At 34.4% G+C, this 21,622-nt stretch overlaps 2 protein-coding genes and 1 pseudogene across 9 annotated transcripts in view; 1 reads left to right on the top strand and 2 right to left on the bottom strand.

Moving 5' to 3' along the window:
- The window catches only part of SGTB (small glutamine rich tetratricopeptide repeat co-chaperone beta), a 42,419-nt gene extending 26,843 nt beyond the window's left edge, over nt 1-15,576 (top strand). For 2 of the 3 annotated variants that reach the window (XM_039870073.1, XM_039870076.1), the window contains exons 6-11: nt 2,195-2,299; nt 8,147-8,285; nt 8,388-8,450; nt 10,391-10,428; nt 10,668-10,751; nt 12,385-12,613. In XM_039870073.1, coding sequence (XP_039726007.1) covers nt 2,195-2,299; nt 8,147-8,285; nt 8,388-8,450; nt 10,391-10,428; nt 10,668-10,751; nt 12,385-12,496 — 541 coding nt within the window. In that variant the 3' untranslated portion in view covers nt 12,497-12,613. Of the gene's footprint in view, nt 1-2,194; nt 2,300-8,146; nt 8,286-8,387; nt 8,451-10,390; nt 10,429-10,667; nt 10,752-12,384 lie in introns of all 3 variants that reach the window. The other variant, XM_039870074.1, reaches the window with a different exon arrangement.
- LOC120608391 (uncharacterized) lies at nt 10,078-10,196 on the bottom strand (annotated as a pseudogene).
- A 1,086-nt stretch (nt 15,577-16,662) lies between the features above and the next one.
- The window catches only part of TRAPPC13 (trafficking protein particle complex subunit 13), a 32,383-nt gene continuing 27,423 nt past the window's right edge, over nt 16,663-21,622 (bottom strand). For 3 of the 6 annotated variants that reach the window (XM_039870069.1, XM_039870067.1, XM_039870071.1), the window contains 3 exons: nt 20,377-20,477; nt 17,050-17,200; nt 16,663-16,924 (listed from right to left, as the gene is read on the bottom strand). In XM_039870069.1, the coding sequence (XP_039726003.1) occupies nt 16,817-16,924; nt 17,050-17,200; nt 20,377-20,477 (360 nt within the window). In that variant the 3' untranslated portion in view covers nt 16,663-16,816. The remainder of the gene's footprint in view (nt 16,925-17,049; nt 17,201-20,376; nt 20,478-21,622) is intronic. The other 3 variants (XM_039870070.1, XM_039870068.1, XM_039870072.1) reach the window with 1 other exon arrangement.

Genomic DNA, 21,622 nt, shown 5'->3' with positions numbered 1-21,622 from the left:
ACAAGGATCCCTTTTTTTTTTTTTAATGTCAGAGATAATGGTATTTAGAAACCAAGATCTAGTTGAATTAGATGATCATTGGTACTGAAGTGTTATTGCTTCTAGGTCTTTTCAGTGGACAGAGCTAGGCAATAGAGTGTTTTAAAAAGTCATCAATTTATACAGATACCTTCAATTCACATTCCACTGTCACAGAGATTTCCCTTACTTCCCCCATTTTACATTTGTATCTTTTCTCGCCTAGAGCAAAAACCTTGCTTTCCAACACCACTAGTATATTCACTCATTAGCTCTATCCTTCAACATCCCTCAGTTGGTATTAAAACAGCAATATTACAACACTAGTAAGTCTGCTAAGTAAACTTCAGAATTTCTCAGCACACTTTTGTCCTTAGAATTCATCTCATTGAGGATACATACTCAGAACACTGTGCTTGAAAATAACTTGAATTCTTTCCTTTTGATAGGCAGGATCATTTGTTTCTGTGTTCTTCAGTTTGAAAGTTTGCTTTTTCATCCTTTTTGAAGTCTACTCCATTCCCACCAATCTTATATAGGATGAGACTTTGAATATAGGTTTGACTTCTGAGCCGTGTAAATATTTTCCTGAAAATTAAATTAAAAAGGATGATCAATAAATAATGACTCTCTATCATTAATAATGCTCTTTGACTTATATCTGATATTAATGTTTCTATACCAGCTTTCTTTTGCTTGGTTTTTAGTTTGCCAGATTTTTTTTTTTTTCTAGCCCTTTAAACTCCAGCCTGTGTGTTGATTGTATTTTAAGTAATATCTTTTGTATACAACTTGAGAATCTGATTTTTATCTAGGCAACTTTGTGATTACTTGTATACTTGAATTGTTTTCTGCTGTTACTTTTTTGACTTCTTTCCTTCCTGTTCCCCCTCTCTTTCTCTGTCGGCCTTTTATTGTATTGATTGAGTTATTTTTATTTCATTTTTTCTTTCTAATTATTTGGAAGTGATACATTCTATATCTCTTCTTTTAATGGTCATCTTTGTCATACCGTTAGTTTGTATTGAGTATTCAAATAAACCCATACCTCTTTTTCACATGAACTACCAAAAGAGGTTTGTTGTATCCTATACTTTCACATTAATTTTTTTTAAACAGAAGCAAAGAAGACTCTTTATTTTATTCAAATTTTGTAATCTTAATTTGGAAGTAACAATCTCAGTCATGCTGAGAAGAAAGGTTGACAGAAAACTGGACTCATCACCACCTTTCTTTATAGCCTGCCAGCTTTCTACAACCCCTGCCCCCAGGAATCTAAGCACAATTGAGGCCAGAAATATGATTTTGATTACTGCTCCAATTATTATGCCAAGAAAAGCTTTAGCTAGCCCTTAAAAGATATATTAGATGGATGAATAAAGTAGAAATATTTAGTCTGTAGAAGAAAGAATAGAGTGGTAGTGAGATGCGGGGCAGGAGACACTTTGGGACTTGTCGGTTTGAAGGAATTATGTGTTGAACAGAAATTCTTCTTATCTACTATGGCCTTGAGGGTTGAAGTTAGCATTACTATAGGGAAACAGAGTTATCTACTCTCAGGATTGTGTGGAAGGTTAGTAAATGGCTTCACTATACTGTCAGGTCCCAGTTATTCCAGGAAAGTTTTGTTAGAGGTCACCTGGAAGGGATTAAATATTCTTTAATTGCTCTGGGAATCTATGCTAAGTATATGGAATACATTGCCATCTTTAATTTACAGCCAGATTTAGGCACACAGTTAAATAGTATTTTTCAACTTACACTTGCTAGATGATTTTAACCGTACTAGTAAAGTGATCATATAACAGCACAACACTCTGAGTAGCCATTCACAGCAAGCATTCACTCTGTATGCCTCCCTAGTAATCCCTAGTGTTTTCGGTGTCCAGTTTGGCCAAATTAAAAAGGCAATAAATATGCAGATCAGTAGTATGACTCATGTATTTGTCTTTTCTATAGCAAAGCAAACAGTGAAAGGCAACCTGCATGTTTTCTCTGAATTTTGTTTCCGAGTTTTCTTTTCATTTAATTATAGAATTATCTTAGCTTGATTTAGATGTTTACTGGAAGTGATATACAGATTGGGACAAGGAAAATATAGTTTTATTAGAATCTAAAAATCTAAATTAGTGCCTTGAAGGCTGCTTATAATAAAAACCTCTTCTTTTTCTCTTAGGGCTGCTGCTCAGAGTAAATTAGGTCACTACACGGATGCAATAAAGGATTGTGAAAAAGCAATAGCAATTGATTCAAAGTACAGCAAAGCCTACGGGAGAATGGGGTAAGTTCAAAGTAGTGCCAAGTTGTACCAGATATGGTATTCTTAATGGCTTGCTTTAGAATTTCCTGCTTAATATTATATCCTCTCAACTAACAAGAAGATAAATATAATGTTGAGGGAGGAGATGACTGCAATTTCTGTGACTTGGGAGAGAGATGATTAGTTGTATGATGAATGATTGGTTGTTGGAGAAAATCATATAGCCATAATGAGTAGACTCACTTCATGTTTAAGGCCACAAATCTCATGAGTTGATTGCTTCACATCTACTCTTCTCTCTTCAAATTTCACTATACCCTCCATAGTGACGCTCAACTGATGATATTGCCTTATACTTAATTGAGAAAATAGATGCATTTAGGAGAAAAGTAGCTCCTCTTCCTACTTCCAAATCCACCAATCTGCCTTCAATTGTGTCTGCATAGACTGCTTTTTCTCCTGTTAAAATGGAGGGTTTCTCATCTAAGACTGCTGCCTTCATTTATGCTTTAGATCTCATCCCTTTATATCTTCTCCAGGACTTTACACTTGTAATCATTTCCTTTATCTTCTACAACACGTTTTCCTGTCTCTAACAGTATTAATGACTGCATGTGAAAAGGTCATGCAGAACCAACCACTGCATCATTCTTTCAGCTAGCTACATCATTTCTCAGTTTCTCTTTTTCTACAAAGTCTCTGATAGTTGTCTATACTTGTCTCATCTTCATCATCTCTCATTCTCTTGTCAGCGCACTCTAATAAGGCATTTGTCTATATCACTCATCTGAGAGCTCTGTTCAAGGTCACCAGTTATCTATATTTGTCAAGGCCAAAGTTTAGTTCTGTATCTTCACCTTACCTACCTTTTAGCATTTGGGATGATTAGCTTATTTTTGAAATAACTTCATTTCTTGGGCTTCTGTGACACCATGCTTCCAGATTTTCCTTTTACTTCACTGGCTGCTCTTTCCTAGTCTCCTGTATTGGTTTTTCCTTCTCTACCATTTCTAAATAATGGTGTACTTCAGGGCTGTATCCTCGGCTCTGCTGCCCATGTCTCTCTATTCTCTCTTCTGATTTCATCCTGCCCCATCTTTTTAAATTCCATCTATAGCCGAAAATAAAAGGTATCCCAATTGGAAAGGAAGAAGCAAAACCGTCCTTATTTGCAGATGACATGACACTATATATAGAGAACCCTAAAGATTCTTTTAGAACTGATCAATGAATTCAGTAAAGTAGCAGGACACAAAATTAATACTCACAAATCAGTTGTATTTTTATATACCAATGATGAACTTTCATAAAGAGAAATTAAGAAAATAATCTCATTTATGATTGCATCAAAAACAATAAAATACCTAGGAATCAAATTAACCAAGGAGATGAAAGATCTGTTCTTAGAAAATAATAAGTCATTGAAAAAAGAAATTGAAGAAGATACAAATAAATGGAAGCATATATCATACTCATGGGTAGGAAGAATCAACATCTTTAAAATAGTCATTCTACCCAAAGCAATCTATAGATTCAATGCAATCCCTATCAAAATACCAATGGCATTATTCAGAGAACTAGAACAAAGAATCCAAAAAATTTTATGTAACCATAAGAGATCCTAAATAGCCACACAATCTTGAGAAAGAAGAATAAAGTTGGAAGTATCAAACTACCTGATATCAAAGTATACTATAAGTCTACACTAATTAAAACAGCATGATACAAGCATAAAAACAGATACATTGATCAATGGACCAGAATAGAGAGCCCAGAAATAAATCCACATAAATCATATATTAAATGACAAAGGAGGCAAGAATAAACAATGGGTAAAGACAGTTTCTTAAATAAATGCTGTTGGGAAAACTGGACAGACGCATGCAAAAAATGAAACTGGACTACCTTTTTATACCATATACAAGAAAGACTCAAAATGTATTAAAGACTTAAATATAAGACCTGAAACTGTAAAACTTCTAGAGGAAGACATAGGCAGTAAATTCTCCGATATTGCTACTAGTAACTTCTTTTTGGATATATCTCCTCAGGCAAAGGAAAAATGAGAAAAAATAAATGGGTCTACATCAAACTAAAAAATTTTTGTACAGCAAAGGAAAACATCAACGAAATGAAAAGACAACCTACTGAATGAGAAAAGGAACATATTCTCTTATTATATATCTGATAAGGGGTTAATATCCAAAATATATAAATAACTCATACAACTCAACGACAAATAAACAAACAATCCAATTAAAAAATGGGCAGAAGACCTTAATAGATATTTCTTCAAAGAAGAAAAACAGATGGCCAATAGACGTATAAAAAGATGCTCAACATCACTAATCATCAGAGAAATACAAATTAAAACCACAATGAGATATCACCTCATACATGTCAGAATGCCTATCATCAATAAATCAAAAAACAAGTGTTGGCAAGGATGCAGAGAAAAAGGAACCCCTGTACACTGTTGGTGGGATTGCAAATTGGCACAGTTACTTTGGAAAACAGACTGAGCTTCCTCAAAAAATTAAAAATGGGTCTACCTTTTGACCCAGCAATTGCCCTTCTAGGTGTTTACCCAAAGATAACCAAAACGCTAATTTTTAAAGGTCTATGCACCCCTCTGTTCACGGCAGCACTATTAACAATAGCCAAGACATGGAAACAACCTAAATGCCCATCAACAGATGATTGGATAAAGAAGTTATGGTTTATATATACAATGGACTATTACTCAGACATAAAAAATGAAATCCTACCATTCACAATGACATGGATGGATCTAGAGGTTATTATGCTGAATGAAATAAATCAGAAAGAGAAAGATAAATACCATATGATTTCACTTATATGCAGAATGTAAGGAACAAAAAGAACAAAGTAATCAAAAACGCACTCACAAATATAGAGGACAATCTGGTGATGGTCAGAGGGGTGGGAGATTGAGGGGCCGAAAGAAAGGGGCGAAGGGTTAAAGAAGTACAAATTAGTAGTTCAGAGATGGTCATAGGGATGGGGTGTGCGGGCATTGGGAATGTAGTCAGCAGTAATGTAATGGCTATCTGTAGAGCCAGAGGGGTGATAGAGAAATCAGGGGGATTATTTCACAAAGTATATAAATGTCTAACCAATGTATTGTATACTTGAAACTAATAAAATAAAATGCTTAAAAAATAAATTCCATTTATAGCCGATACTCTTTATTCATGGATTCTGTATTTATGAATTCACTTACTTGCTAAAATTTTTTTTTAACCCCCAAATCAATATTCGCTGTGCTTTTGTGTTCATTCACAGTGTAGTGAAAAATTTGAGTCACTCGATGTGTAAGACTTTGGCTGAAGTCTAAGGTGATGCCCTGCCTTTTTGTTTCAGCTCTCATGCTGAAACGAGTGTCATTTTTGCAGTTTATTTAGTGCCATATATATATATGAATTTTACATATATGTGCATATGCATATTATATATATGCATTTTTGTGGCATTTCCCCTGTTTACAATGGACCCAAAAGTAGAATGAACTATTTCCAGTGTTCTTAAGTGCAAGAAGGCTATAATGCGCCTTATGAAAAAATACACATTAGATGTTTTGTTCAGGCATGAGTAAGTGCTGTTGGCTGTGAGTTCAATGCTAATGAATCAATACTATGTATTAAATAAGGTTTCTTTAAGCAGAAACACATAAAACAAGGTTATGTATTGATTGGTTGACAAATGTGATCAGAGCCTCATGGGAACCTAACCTTATATTTCCCCTGGGAGCAATTGTTTAGCATTTGCTTAATTAGTATTTACAGTGGCTTTATAGAACATAACTACTCTGAATAATGAGAATCAATTGTTATGTTGATAGATTTCTTAAGTTACTATATGTCTTAAGTTATATGTCTGAATGCCATACTCATATTCGACTTTTTATCTCCATTTATATATTTAATAGATATTTTAAACTTAACATGTCCCAAACAGTACTTTCATTCCCTTCTCAAATCTTTCCCATCTCAGTAAATGTTACTATCATTCACCTGCCAGTGTTCAAGTTAAAACATCTTTCATTCAGTTAAAGAAGTACAATTAGTAGTTGATAGTTGGTCACAGGGATGGGGAGCAGGGCAGAGGAGGGAATGCAGTTAGCATTAGTATGATGGCTAGGTGGAGGGCCAGGGGAGGGAGGGAGCAACTGGGGGGATCATTTTATGAACTATATAGATGTCTAACCAATGTACTGTATACTTGAAACTAATTTAAATAAATTTTAAAAAATGAAAAAAAAAAGTCCTTCGTTATTATACCTGACACATCTAATCTATCAGCAAGTCCTGTCAAGATAAAAGTTTCTACTTATATCTTGAATTCAAGCACTGATTGCTATCTGGTTTATAACCCTAGTCCAAATTAGTAACTCTTACCTAGGCTATACTATAATAACTTCCTAACCGGTCTCCCTGCCTCCATTTTCTCCACTCCTGCTGCCCCACCCCGCCATCTCCATCCTCTGTAGAGAAGCTAAAGAGAGCTTTGTAAATGATAAATTGGATCTTGTCACCCCATTGCAACCAGAATAAAATCCAGACTCCAAACCATGGTCCTATATAATCTGGCATCTGATTACTCCCTGTTGTAGTCTCTTTCCATACTTTATTTTCTGTGCTCCCTCCTCCTCATCCTTTGTCCTGTTCCTTAAGCATACCAACTTTGCATCATTCTCAGGGGCTTTGTGCTTACTGCTGTTTCTATTTAGAATGCTCCTGCCCTGATTTTCATATGACTGTTTCTTCTCATCTTTCAGGTCTTTTCAATGTGTTTGCCTTTGAGCAGCTCCCCTATTCATTCTCTTTAACATTACTCTTTTATTTGCATATTTATTGCTTGTCTTTGCCGGGTAGAATGACATTCTCTTCAACTCAAGAACTTTACCTTTTTCCTTGGGGAATCTAAAATAGTGCCTGGTGCACAATAAGGTTTCAATAAATATTTAATTGAGGACTCTGATTGAAATATCTTTCATGGTTGACTAGTAGAAAACTAATTAGGGTCTGGAAATTTTTCTGTGGTTAGGTACTATATTTTATTGAGATGAGAAGTCTGTGAGGTAAGTCAACCAAGAAAGAATTGGAGTAATTTGTTAAAAACAAACCTAGAGCAAATAAAAAAACCTCAATACTATCTCTCCATATATACCATTATCATTTAGTTCTTAAGTAATTTTCCAATAAATAAATTCTAACTAGGTAGAGGAAAACATAAAAAATTTAATAACTCACTCTAGACTGAGATAATGCGTTATTTAAGTTGTAAAGGAAGCTATTTGTACCTATTTAACAACTAACACGTCTCATTCATGTGATACCCCAGTCAGCTGATACCCCACAATCACTTTTATTTTTAAGGTACATTGATATTGTGACTTACGTCTCTGTAGGAAGTAGGAAGAAAGTGTGACGTTGTAAAGCACAAATCTAGTTCAGAGTCTTTAAAATGGTTTTAGCATCATAGAGGTATATGACCACAAGATTGTTGGTTGGCTCATATCTTTGTAGAGCTTAGTTATTCATAAAGCAAATTACTTCACATATTTGGCTTAAAAATGGAAGGGTAGGTAAGGTTTATTTCTAAGCATTAAGTATATGGTTAATGTAAGACAAGTCAAGGTTGTCAGCAAGCAGGATAGAAAGAGTTCAGACTTAACAGAATCTTGGAATTAGAAGGAATTTTAGTGCTATTTCTGTGAATCACAGTATAATGAATAAATTAGGTATAATCTGGACTTGAATTGAATACCAGTACAGATGTTTGACTACATTTATGATGTCCTGATATTCTTCAATCATATATCTTATACTCTTATATTCTTTTCAGGCTGGCCCTCACTGCCATGAATAAATTTGAAGAAGCAGTTACAAGTTATCAAAAGGCATTAGATCTTGACCCTGAAAATGACTCCTATAAGTCAAATCTGAAAATAGCAGAACAGAAGTTAAGAGAAGTATCCAGTCCTGTAAGTTATTAATGCCAAATGAGTGAAATATTTTGTTATTCACAATTTATTGTAATAAAATTGTAGTGGTTAGAATAATGATCAGATATAATTGTTTTACAGACAGGAACTGGATTGAGCTTTGACATGGCTAGTTTAATAAATAATCCGGCCTTCATTAGTATGGTGAGTACATTTCCTTTTCTGCTCTTTTTTCCATAAAGCTATATAATTCCAAAACTTTTTAGAAATAAATAAGGGAGATTTTGTGGTGGTGGTAACAGAGTGGTGACGTAATGTCATAGCTAAGGTTTTTAACCTGCCCCTATACCTGTTTGTGAGAAAGCCATGGATGGACTTCAAGAAGCCCATGGATCCCCTGAAATTACATGTAAAAATTTGTGTACCTGTCAATATGTGCATATTTCTAGGGAGAGAACTATATTTTTGTCAGATTGGCATAGGGGTCTGCAAATCTACAAGAGGTTAGAAACCACTCTCTTACTTTGAAAATGGCCCTAGGAAAATGTCTAATAATTGAGATCTGAGGATTTGGGCTATTGTGGTTCTCTAAGCTCTCCTCTCAGCACTGTCTGCTTCCTTTCTATCTTGAGTTTATTTGAACTTTTAGTGTAATTCTTATATATATGTACTTCATCCTTCAGAACAACAAATTCACTTATAGGTCTTTTTGAAAACACACATGCTCTCTTCCAGTATGTGGAAACTCTGATCTAATAGGTCAGGGATGTTTCCTGGGCATATAAAGCTCCTTGGGTGACTTTATACCTCTGGCTGAGTGCGGTCCTGCTTCTTATTCATCTTTGCTTCCTTAAAAAATGTCTGGCATCCACTAAATCTTCAGTTGAATTGAAATGTACAGATGGCTCATTCCTAGTAAGATAAAGAAGTCTTTTGAACAATCGGCAGAATTGTAGCAATTGGTAGTTTAAAAATGTTAGTTGAAGTCTTTGTAGTAGTAGTTAATTTTTGAATCACTGACCCTAAATGGGGTGTTGAAAAAGCTACCACTTGTTTTTATTTCCAGAGAAACAATCATTTGACTAACTTGCAAGTAATTCAGTAACTCTCCTTGAGTCTTAGTATTGAGGTCTATCAAAGTTGGTCTTTCTACCTAAACACCAACAAATATATGTCTCTCTGTAGGTTTTATGACATTTTCAAACATTGTTGCTCATTTCCAGGCCTCAGGTTGTGCTCTTATTGTAGCAGGATGTAAAAAATAGATTTCTTCTAGTTTCTGATTCGGCTTAGCCCTCAAGATACAAAGTAAGGTGTGAGACTACCATGTATGAGCTGCAAAAGGCAGGGGTTAAAAAATATTGTGTGACTTAAAAAAAATAGGGTCAGGTTGACAGAGATTAAAAGAGGATTTTTGGAGACAGCTATTGGAGTTACTACTGTCTACAAAGATTTAAACTAAATATAAATTTTACGTGATATTGTCGACTACCAATTTGAGGCAAAAAAAAAAATTGTTTTTATGCTTTCAAAATGGAAAGTTTCAAAAGTTTATGTGCATATAAATACAATTTCCCTTCCGCTTAATTATGGGAAGGATTGAAACTAAGCCTCATGGGGCAGGATCACATCTCTTACAGTACTCTTTTGAAGTGGACTCTCTCAAGTGTAGGGGATTCTTTAATTATACTCAAAGTTTCTCTTTCTCCTTTTGGTTTTATTTATCTTATCAGTAGTAATCAGTATACTGCTGTCAATATCTTTAGTTTATAGTGTTACTTGTAGCCTCTCTGTCCTTGCAATGTATTTTTTTTTTTTTTTTTTTTTTTTATGCCTACAGCACCTGGTCTTCCTAGGTGATCTCCCATCCAAGTACTAGTCAGGCCCGACCCTGCTTAACTTCCGAGATCAGACAGGATTGGGCATGTTCAGGGTGGTACGGCCGTAGACGCAATGTATTTTAAATGCCATTTTTTCTAATATCATTTTTATATTCCCAATGACTTTGTATAGCATACTTAAACTCTTCAAATGTTAGTACATACATGGCTTAGCTTTCATTCTTGTTTTTTTTAAAAAAATCTTTATTCAAGTTCCCTAAATATTAACTACCTTTAATGAGAGATGCCATTTTTCAATTCCAGGCAGCAAGTTTAATGCAGAATCCTCAAGTTCAACAGCTGTAAGTATATAGAAAGAGAGTATTACATTTTCCCCCTTCCACTTGCCAAGCTCCTAAGTTAAGCACATCTCCAAAATGATAAAACTGCCTTGAATGCCAGTCAATTGAAACTTAAAGCCACACACATTTGGCTTGACCTTCTACACAATGTAGGTATATTTAACTGACTTGTCCTTGGCTAGTATCTTACTTGTTAAGAATATTTGCCAATCCAGTGATATATCTCTTGCCTATTCTAGAATGTCAGGAATGATGACAAATGCCATTGGGGGACCTGCTGCTGGAGTTGGGGGCTTAACTGACCTGTCTAGCCTTATCCAAGCGTAAGTGTTACTTAAAATAGAAATAGTATAAAAGTATTTTATGTTTTACACTGTCTCTAAGGTGAAGGGACCAGGGCGTTCTTTTTTAACTTTTATCTTTTACTGTTAGTATCAGTGGCCTCACTAGTTATTAAATGTAAAAGAAGTTTATATAAGTTATGATTTTCAGACTGAAGGGCAAGAATATAGAAGATTTGGATCCAAGAAAAAGTTCTTTGACATATTTGAATAGATACTCAAGGATTGAGATGAAGGTCAAATAGCTACTTAAAGTATGCATTAAGTACATGTATATTTAAAAATTGTTAGATATATTAATGTTCAATTTAGGAAACTATTTTATTCAGACTTTTTCAGTGCATGTCATCACTAAAAGAATTCCTTGTATCTTCTCATTACCTTTACTTTCATCCAAGTTGCTTCAGATACACTGCTTTTTGAATTTTTTTTTTTTTTTAACACATTAAGTTCATTAAATGTGAGCATTTAATGAACTTCCCTCCATGTGGTTTCAAGCTACCAGGACAAAGCCCACCTCGTCCATACACACACACCCTTAATCTCCTCAGCTCTTCTACTGAGGAATTTGGCCTTCTCTATGACAGGCTACTTTGGGAGCTTTCCCTTCACCAAAACTTTGTAGTAGCCAGATTTCTCCTCATCAATGATAGGAGCAGCTTTGGTCTTATTTTTGGCAACATTTACGCCTGTCTGCTCACTGACCAAGGTCCACAGTTTATCAAGGTTGACAGTTGGGCAGAAGCTCTGGTCCTACCTTAAGTGGTAATGCCTCACACCAGCTTTCCCAAAGTAACCTGGGTGATATCTGTCGAAGTTGGACCTGCAGTGATGTGTGCCACAGCATTACCTCGGCCTCCCGGGGGGTTCCGGTGCTTGCTGATGCGGCCCTGGCCGTGGCTCACATGGCCCCGAAGTTTCTAAGTCTTCCTCAGTTTGGATGGCCTGTCCGCGATCGAGAGGAAAGAGAGCTTGGTTGCTTTTTGAATCTGTCTGTGATGCTGTCACTAAAAATTTTATATGAAGCCACAAGTACCATTTGCTCTTTGTGGTCACGACCATGTTACCTCATTTGCAATATTGCATTTTTAGAGTGATAAATTTAAGTGGCATGATTATAGCGATGTCTAACACTTGCAACTAAGAAGCACACATGAGGAATTTATATTAAATATCTTTACCTTTTTAGAAATCAGTTCTGTTCATGACTTATGTACACATCCCAAAATGAGTGTGACACGTGTCATCTGAGAGACTATTAAGTCTTGACTATAAGAGCAAATACCTTGCATTATGTTTGAGCACACACAATAAAAGCATATATATTTTTTAGCCCTTTGTTTATTCATAGTTAAGCACTAGAGGGAGTGGATTTCACCCAATTCAGGAACTCACTCTTTAGCTTGGGTGTTTCATTTCTTAAAAAGAGCAATGCCCTGTAACAATGCTATATAGGGGCACTGGTAAACTTACAGATACTAAAGTTGTGATGCTAAAACTTGTTTTTATAGAAGTTCCCCTTAGGTAGTACCCACATCCATTGCAGTTCTTTTTGCATGAGTATGGTGTGGCTGGGAATTCCCTAATTCATGCCACTTTGCCTCTTTACTTACAGGGGACAACAGTTTGCTCAGCAGATACAGCAACAGAATCCTGAACTTATAGAACAACTGAGAAATCACATCCGGAGCAGATCATTCAGCAGCAGCACCGAAGACCATTCCTGACTTGACCGAGGACCCTAGCCCAGAATGCAAATGGTTATGGCTCTGAAGCGTTTGCTATAGATAGTGGCCAAAAAACAAAAACAAAAAACCTAAAGAATAAATCTGTCTAGACAATAAGTTTATCACAGACTTGAACATAATATAACACCTTTGTAAATGAATGATCAGTAGCCTTGTTAAGTGCCAGTACACACTGGACAGGGTACCATTTTCAAATCATCATCATGTTTGTACATTAGACTTAATAGCAGGGTATATTGAACAGTAAGGCCGTTGGTGAGTTCTCTAGCTCCGAATTCCCTTAAGCAGACTTTTGAAAGGGGAGGATGACTAAGAGGAAAGGTTTCTCATGCTGGGTTAGAAGAAATGTACTTGCCAGAATGGCTGGAGAGAAATTTGTTATCTAGGTTTAGCTTCAATAATGCTATCAGTAATGAATAGATATCATAGGGGCCAGTACTATCAGTAATGCTGCTTGTTCTGATGTGTGACAGGGAATCGTAGGATCTGGTGGAAAGCAGCATTTGGTGGAAGGGCTGTTTTGAAAAGAATAAATAGATGCTGTGACTGTGTAAAAATTGAAGGTAGGTAGGATGCTCAGGTTTTCTGCATAGTTCTTAACTTATCTTGCCTGCAGTTTTGTATTGATAACATTAGCATGGCCAATTATGCTAAATGCAGAATAAAATACATTTAGAAATCCTTAATGGTACTGCTTAGGTCAGTTGTGTAACTATTCGGTTTAACTAGCACAATTTTTCCAGTGGTGACCTTACCATGGAAACTCTCAAATATATATATATATAAGTAAGCCTATGACTTGGCTCTTGACTTAAGGATTTTCTAAGTGGTGTTTAATTATGTACCCATAAACACTTTTTTTTTTTTAAACTCAGTAATTATTTATGGATTACAAAAAGCATCTATCACTAACAATGCTTGTTCATGTAATCCTCTGCTATAATTTGGTTTGGCATGTTGCTTTTATGCTTAACCTTAATTTGATGCAACCTAAACATAATGGGGGCTTAAAATATTATATATTGAGATTAAAATATATGTTAGTTGGTGAAGAGAAGTGGCATTGTTAGGTATTAATGGCATGGCTCTAGAGTGATGGATGAGACCGTTCTAATTCCAACTGGAATTACTTTTGTTTGTGAATTATATAATTTGTTAAGTTAGGCAGACATGCAAGATTTCACAAGTGTGAGAGAAAACTGAAAAATAAAGTAATATTAAATTAGTAATACTGATGATTAGGGCCTTACTATAACTATTCTCAAAAGATTACTTGTTATCTTGATGTTTAAAAAGCAACTTTTCCTTTCTTTCCCTTTGTGAGATTAGACCAATGGTTCTATAATTTCATTGTAAGAATCACCTGGAGAATTTGTTAAAAATGCAGATTCAGGACCATACTTTCAATTTTTATTTAGTAGGTCCTATAATAAGGAATTGCCATTTAAAGAGTACACCATGTGGTTCTCATATAGATTCAAGGACTCTAATTTAGAGCAGCACTAGCTTAGAGATTTCTCCTCAGTAAGACCAGAAAATACCTAACCTGCCTGGGCTCAGGCTACAACAAAGACCTCTATGAACCTATAGTTCTGGCCAGAGAAGAGCAGGACTTAAATTTTAGGCCTTCTGAATTAAATCTCTTGTATTTCACCTAAACCAACTTAATTTTTCATAAATTAAATTCAGCTCTTAGTGTTCAAATTTTATATAGAATGAAGTACTAATTACATGAAAGTGATGATTATGATGAAAAAATGAAGTTAATCCTTAATTAAAAAATAGTCATTCTTATCCAATGTTGAATAAGAAAGTTTCTAGCATAACTATCTTGAATGCATTAAAAATATTTTCAGATTGATAAAACTGGTAAGCCTCTAACTCACTGACTAGGAAAATAGAGAAAATATAAATCAACCATATCAGAAGAGAAAGAGGAGATACCATTGCAGACACTGTAGATATTAAAAGGATCTTTAGAAAATACTACAACCAACTCTAGGTCCATATATTTAACAACTTGATGAAACAAAACTCATTGAGGAAATAGGCATTTCTTGTAAGATACAAACTACCAGAGCTCACTGAAGAAATAGATATCCTCTAGAAAAGAAAACTATAACCACAAATGATTTCAATGGGGGAATTCTACCTAACACTTAATGGAAAAATAATATTAATTCTGTATAATCTTTTTTAGGAAATAGGAGGAAACACTTCCCAACTCATTTTATATACTTATTACTCTAATACCAAAATCAAAGACATTATAAGAAAAAAAAAAACACTTTAAAACAATGTCTTGATTTGCTAGTATCTGTTGTGAAGGTAGCCATTCATTTTACAAGTAATGAGAATTGATGTATTTATTCCTTTTTACCTTTCCAGTTTGTTTCTTTGCTAATATATCCACCCATAACAAATTCATTCTAGATGATACCTGTCCACTCACCCGGATTTCCATTGGATTCAAACCATTTTTTGCTCATCGAGTACATTCATTACTTTGGAATCACTGCATTTTAAGAAAGTTTTGTGTAGTTGGATTGTGCTAGCTACTCTTAAAATGATAAGGAATGCCCCAAATCTTATTCTTGCTTGTCTGGAACAAGAAGGCATTAAAGTAAATCTTTATATTCATTTTACATAGGAATGATTGACTTCCACTAACCACATTTCATTGTAGTAGTTGTAGCTGTTATGCTATGTTAAACTTAAAATGTCCTTTTTATGCAAATGACATTTTCATTTAATGTACCAAATTGTTTATCTAATTTTTGTAATATGGTTTAAACAGGTCCTTTCTAAGATGACATTATCTAACCTTTACTTAAAAAATGAACATGTGTCTAGATTATTGCTTATAAAAACTTTGTAATTAAATCAAATTATGTAGCAGATTTCAAGTGACCATTATATGTTACTTTTTAAATTGGAAATGAGTAAATAGAAGGTTCAGTCATGAAGAGATGCTTAAAAAACAAAGTACCCAGAATAGCAGCTATAAAATCTTATTCATCATTTAATAAATCTTAGTCTTTTTGGAAGACAGACAGATATTTTACACTTCTTGGACTTTCATTTTGGACCAATTTGTCATTGCAAATAATTATGCATTTAAGAAAAACCAATTTTTGTATTAGACTTAATGTACTCTTACATTTAAGCAATTGTATATACACCCTTGAGTTCCGACTTACCAAATTAAGTTTTTATTTAACAGCATAACCTTTTGTTTTCTTGACAAAATATTGAAACTTGTAGTACATTCATGTTGCAAAGTTGTTTATAATCTTAATTTTCTCACTGTTTGTTCATGGCATAAGTAAATTAGTGTAATTATATGCAGAGATAGAAAGTTTAATAATATTAATACATGATTTAGAGTTCAAAATAAAATACCAGAAGCTAGAAATCCTTCAAATATGCCTATGAAAATAAATGGCTTATTTTTTTAATGGACGTAGAATTAGAAAATTATCAGGCTTCTTTGTTAAAAGTTAACAGAGTAATCAACAATCTAAGGAAAAAAAAACAGTTCTGATCTGCTGTAATTGAAACTTAGGTGTATGGGATTGTATGTATACACAAACAAAGGCACATACCAATACAATAATTTTGAAAACAGCTAGACATATTGTGTTAGCAACTATAAGATTACATGAGGACTATCCCAGCTGTTCTAAACAAACTTTTTCTGTTGCCTGAGGAACTAGGAAAAAAATCTGGGGTTAATTGAAACATTTCTAAATAAAGTATTATAAGAATTCTAAAGTTTTAAGAAACAACTGTATCTTCTAGATCAGATCAGCAAACAATGGCCCGCAGACCAGACGCCTGGATTTGTAAACGCCACTGTGCTCTTTTTGTCTACTGGCTGCTCTCATACTACAAAAGCAGAGTGAAGTATTTTAAACAGAAACTACATGGCCTGCAAAGCCAAAAATATTTAGTATATGGCCCTTTACATAAAAATTTTGCTGACCCCTGTTCCAGATACTTGGTTAGGGACAAATGGCCTCAACTCTAGAGCTTTTTGGAGAACAAAGTCCAATGGTCATTTAAATGAAACAAGATAGAATATGGGTATGAAATGTGCAAATGTTCATTTAGAATAAAACTCACAAGATAAAATCAGTAGATGGTTCTTTTTAAAACAAATATTTAATATTTTAACTTTTACAGGAAGGAAATTTAAATAATACATACTTATTTTGCTGTTGATCATTTTACAAAGGTAACAAAAATACAGAAAGTTCAGTTGAAACCTAATGAACAGCATAACATTGGAAATATTCTTCAGCTTTCCACTTTAATTGCCGAAGATACCACACAGACTTGTGCGATGTCATCGTATTCATATGTTCTCTTTAAAAATGTGTCGGTTAGTCTTAAGCCGGAGATGCTCTATTGAGAGAAAGATACAGGCCTAAGTTTTCATTCATTGGTAATTACCAGAGAGAATATGGAAATAGTACATGACTATGGGTTAATAGCCCCCAAATACTGAATTTATTAAAAAGAGAGCATACTTGCAGTCCCTGTACTGAAGACAGTAGAGTAAGGGCAAGGCAGAGAGAGGAACTTGGATGTAACTTTCCAAGCTGTCGTCCTGAAATGCCGCACCAGTGGATGGAATTGGTATTGCACATTTCCAAAACCAGATCCATAGTCCTTTCACTGCTGGAGGAATCAGAAAAACAGGAATAAATCTTGTTCCTTTCACCAAGAAGTACCTGAGTATTCCAATATTGTCAGTGAATTTGTTTTCTTGGTGTCCAGGAGAATAGAAGCCAGAAACAGAAATGAAAATATTTTTATTTCACTTAAGAATCAGGAGAATAAAAGGAGATGGCATCTTCTAGGGTTTAAAGTGGCACTGAGACTAATTTGCCTGTCTGGATGTTGGCCTTCTGATTCTATTACTGAACACTGGCTCCCTGCTGCTGATCTGTTAACAGCTTTGCCATTTCTCTGGGAGACTTCCAGACATCTGTGTCTAATCTGGTTGCTATGCATTCTTCCTATTTCTGTTAGATATTCCACAGGAAAGAGAACGATGAACTGAGTCTGGTCCAGCTTTTGCTGTTTAATGTTTCTTTACCATGCAGATAACATAGGAAATGACTGACAAGGTTCATGAGAAGTAAATACTATTCAGTTTGTTGTGTTAACATGAAAAGCTTGCTTCTGCTTATAATTCATATCACCTTAATAATTAAAATATCGGCTTAAACATATTAAGTTAAAAAAACCTTTTACTTGTAAATCTGCATTATTAAAAAAAAAAACAACAAAGGTCATAATGAAAAATAGTCTTACTCTACCACAATTCAGGACTACTTTCAAGTCTTTTAGTTTTTTTCTCTCAGAATTGGCTGCATATGTTAAAATACTTATTTAAATTTTAACTTTAAATTTATTGATTTTTAGACATAATGATTTAATGATATTTAGCTATTATATGTCTCTGTCTCCCCAACAAAAATTTGAAATGCCCACTATGTGGCACAGACCAAGTTAGATGCACTACATGAATTTTCTCATTACATTTTGCAAAAATCCAATAGGTATGTTAAATGTGTGTGTGTGTGTTGGGACATGAGGTAAATCCCATTTTTATAGATGAGGAAACTGAAGATCTAAGAAACAAGTGCTTTTTGGAAAAGAAACTTATTTGAATCACCAAAAGTTAAAAGTGAACACCAAAAGAAACTGAATTTACTTTTTACAGCACTTTGTCACTTGGTCAATAACTGATTTGTTGTACCTCAGAAAACTCAAAATAAAAAAATCCAAAAGCAGACCGTAAACGCACAGGGTCTTTACCCTGTGTGTGATGTTCGCTGAGCTCCTATGATGTGGCAGGCACTGTATTTACAATGCAGGGTTAAGACATGATCCCTTCTCCTGAATAATTCATAATCTAGTGAGGAAGGGACTAATAATCGTAGCAATATGTGAGTGTCACTAAAAAACTATATTAAAATTTGCTATGACTCAACAACAAAAAAATCCAATTAAACAGTGGGCCGAAGACCTGAACAGATACTTCTCCAAAGAAGAAATACAGATGGCCAATAGACATACAAAAAGTGCTCAAGATCACTAATCATCAGAGAAATGCAAATTAAAACCACAAAAAGATATCACCTCACACCTGTCAGAATGGCTGTCATCATAAATCGAAGAACAAGTGTTGGTGAGGATGTGGAGAAAAGAGAATCCTCATACACTGTTGGTGGAATTGCAAACTGGTACAGCCAATATGGAAAACAGTCTGGTGAGTTCTCAAAAAGTTAAAAATGGATCTACCTTTTGACTCAGCAATTGCACTTCTGGGTTTTCATCCCAAGAAAACCAAAACAATAATTCGTAAAGATCTATGCACCCCTATGTTCATGGCAGCACAATTTATAATAGCCAAGATGTGGAAGCAACCTAAATGCCCATTGACAGATGATTGGGTAAAGAAATTATGGTTCATATATACAATGGAATATTATGCAGCTTTTAAAAAAATGAAATCCTACCATTTGCAATGACATGGATGGACCTAGAGGTTATTATGCTAAGTGGAATAAGTCAGACAAAGAAAAATACCATATGATTTCACTTATATGTGGAATCTAAGGAACAAAAAGAACAAACTCATGAAAAACAGACTCACAAATACAGAGGACAATCTGGTGACGGACAGAGGGGAGGGTTTCGAGGAGCTAGGAGAATGGGGCAAAGGCTTAAGAAGTACAAATTAGTGGTTGATAGGTGGTCACAGGGATGGGGAGCATAGCATAGGGAATGCAGTTAGCATTAATATAATGGCTAGGCAGAGAGCCAGAGAAGAGAAAGAGCAATTAGGGGGATCATTTTATAAACTATATAAATGTCTAACCAATGTACTATCCATTGAAGCTAATAAATTTTAAACAAAATTTGTTATGACAGAGAAAAAGGTGATTAACTGTGCGTGGGAGGTTCTAGGTAGCTTCATAGGGGAAGTAGGTATTTTTATAATTTTGAAGAATAACTATTTCCTATCCCCCTCTAATATTGTAAGGTTGGAATGGAAATGGAATTAAAAAGAATTATACATTCAGACTATGAGGGTTGGGATTCATTATTACAATATTATCAAAATGCCCCAACAAATAATAGATACCAAGTAGTAAAAGAAGGAGTAGCAAAAGTGATAGGATTGAGATTTGACCCTAGGTTTTTCTGACTTCAAAGCCCTGTGCTCTTTGCTTCTCAATAGCTACATAATACTCTCACTTAATTATCAAAGTCCTATTTTCCAATCTATGATTATCCCTTTTATTAAATTCGTAACCAATTTATACTTTCTTAATACTAAAGATACAGCTCAGGTATAGCATGGCTCAAAAAAATATACCTTATTACATTAAATCTATAATGTATTATTCTATAAGAACCTACTAGTTCATGCTTTAGTAATGTGAAGTAAGAGGGAAGTGTGAACAATGAAAAGTATATGGGCTTTGAGGTCAAATACACGTTTCAAATTCTGGCTCCATCTTTTCTAGCTCTCTGACCTTGAATAAGTCACTTAACCTCTACGTTAGCTTTCTCTTGCATAGAACGTGAATAATACCTACCTCATAGGGTATGATGCATGAGTATAATCAAATACAGAAAGTGTCTAATATAGTAAGACCTCAAAAATATGTAATATACAGCTACCAGATAAAGGACTTTACAATGTTCAACATCAACATCAGAGAAGGCTATATATTAAGAGGAAACTTAAAAGAAGACAGTATTATTTAAAAGATTTTAAAACTTTCTTTTAGGTAGATGAGGAAGAAAAGACATCCATCCACAAACATTGGCATTACCTGCAGTTTGTTATTTTACAGGTAATATGAAAAGGTTCTTCTAGGTTTACAGTATCTGGGATTGCCTCCAAAGACAACCTAACATCTCCATAACCTGGAGCCTAAAAGAAAAAACAACACAGTTAATATCTATTATAAAACCTTTCCATTTTAATGACGGTGCCACACCAATACATTCACGCAACAGTTGTGGGGTCTCCAAGCTGATATTCTGAGAAAACATTTTTTGGTCATTTTACTGTTCTTCATCCTAACTTTCTTTGCTGCTACTACCTGCAAAACAGCACTATAGACCCTGACTGTTTTCGCTATAATTACTCTGTTCAGTAGAGTTAAAATGAGTCTAACAAGTAATTATCAGTAAAGAAACTTCAGGAGGTCTGAATCTTAAAGGAATGTTTTCCAAAGATACTGTAGCTTATACATACATAACTCTATAAATAGGTAAGATTACTGCCTAAACAGAAATAGAGGATGATCACTTTGAAATGATCCAAGAAGAAAATCATGTCTATTCACAAGACATATCAGCAGGGATGGACCATAGAAATACCAAAGTCTGGAACATGCCATGGCAGGATGATAGTTAATTGCTATATTTAAACATAGGTCCAGTGATACTAGACATATTGCGGTGACTGCTTTGTAAGTTGTATAAATGTCTAATCACTATGTTGTACACCTGAAACTAATATAATACTGTATATCAACTGTAATTTAAAAATAAAAAGGCCGTGATAATATTTTTGTTTCAAATTGTTAAACAGTAAAAGAAAAGTAAATTTTAGAATGTATCAGAATAGATAATATTTAGCACAAAAGGAGGAGGATTCTGTAGCATATTCTAACTAGCACAAGAAAAAGAAGACTGGTAGCCATCCCTACTCTCAGAGCAGAAATACAGATAAAATATCCTACCAGTGCTTATAAGGTAACTTTAGTGGGACTCGCCTTCTGGGTTTCAGATGACTCGGATTTTAAACATCTTTAAAAAAAAGGTATGAACTGAGTATGTGACTGTAGTAAGAGACATTGCAAAAAAAAAAAACCAAAAAAACAAAAAACCAATATAGTGGAACACAGATGAACAGTGAGTATAAATTACCATAGACGGGAACAATTGATAAGCAATTATTTTAATTTCTGTCTGGTAAAGTAAAAACAATGTTTTAAGGATAAGTTAACATTTGAACATTCTTCATTAATTTCAATACCAATTTTCTACCTAGAGATCAGTGAAATTATT

Source organism: Pteropus medius, unplaced genomic scaffold (assembly GCF_902729225.1).
Source record: "Pteropus medius unplaced genomic scaffold, Ma_sr-lr_union100, whole genome shotgun sequence".
NCBI lineage: Eukaryota > Metazoa > Chordata > Mammalia > Chiroptera > Pteropodidae > Pteropus > Pteropus medius.
This window is presented reverse-complemented; position numbering and strand designations above follow the sequence as displayed.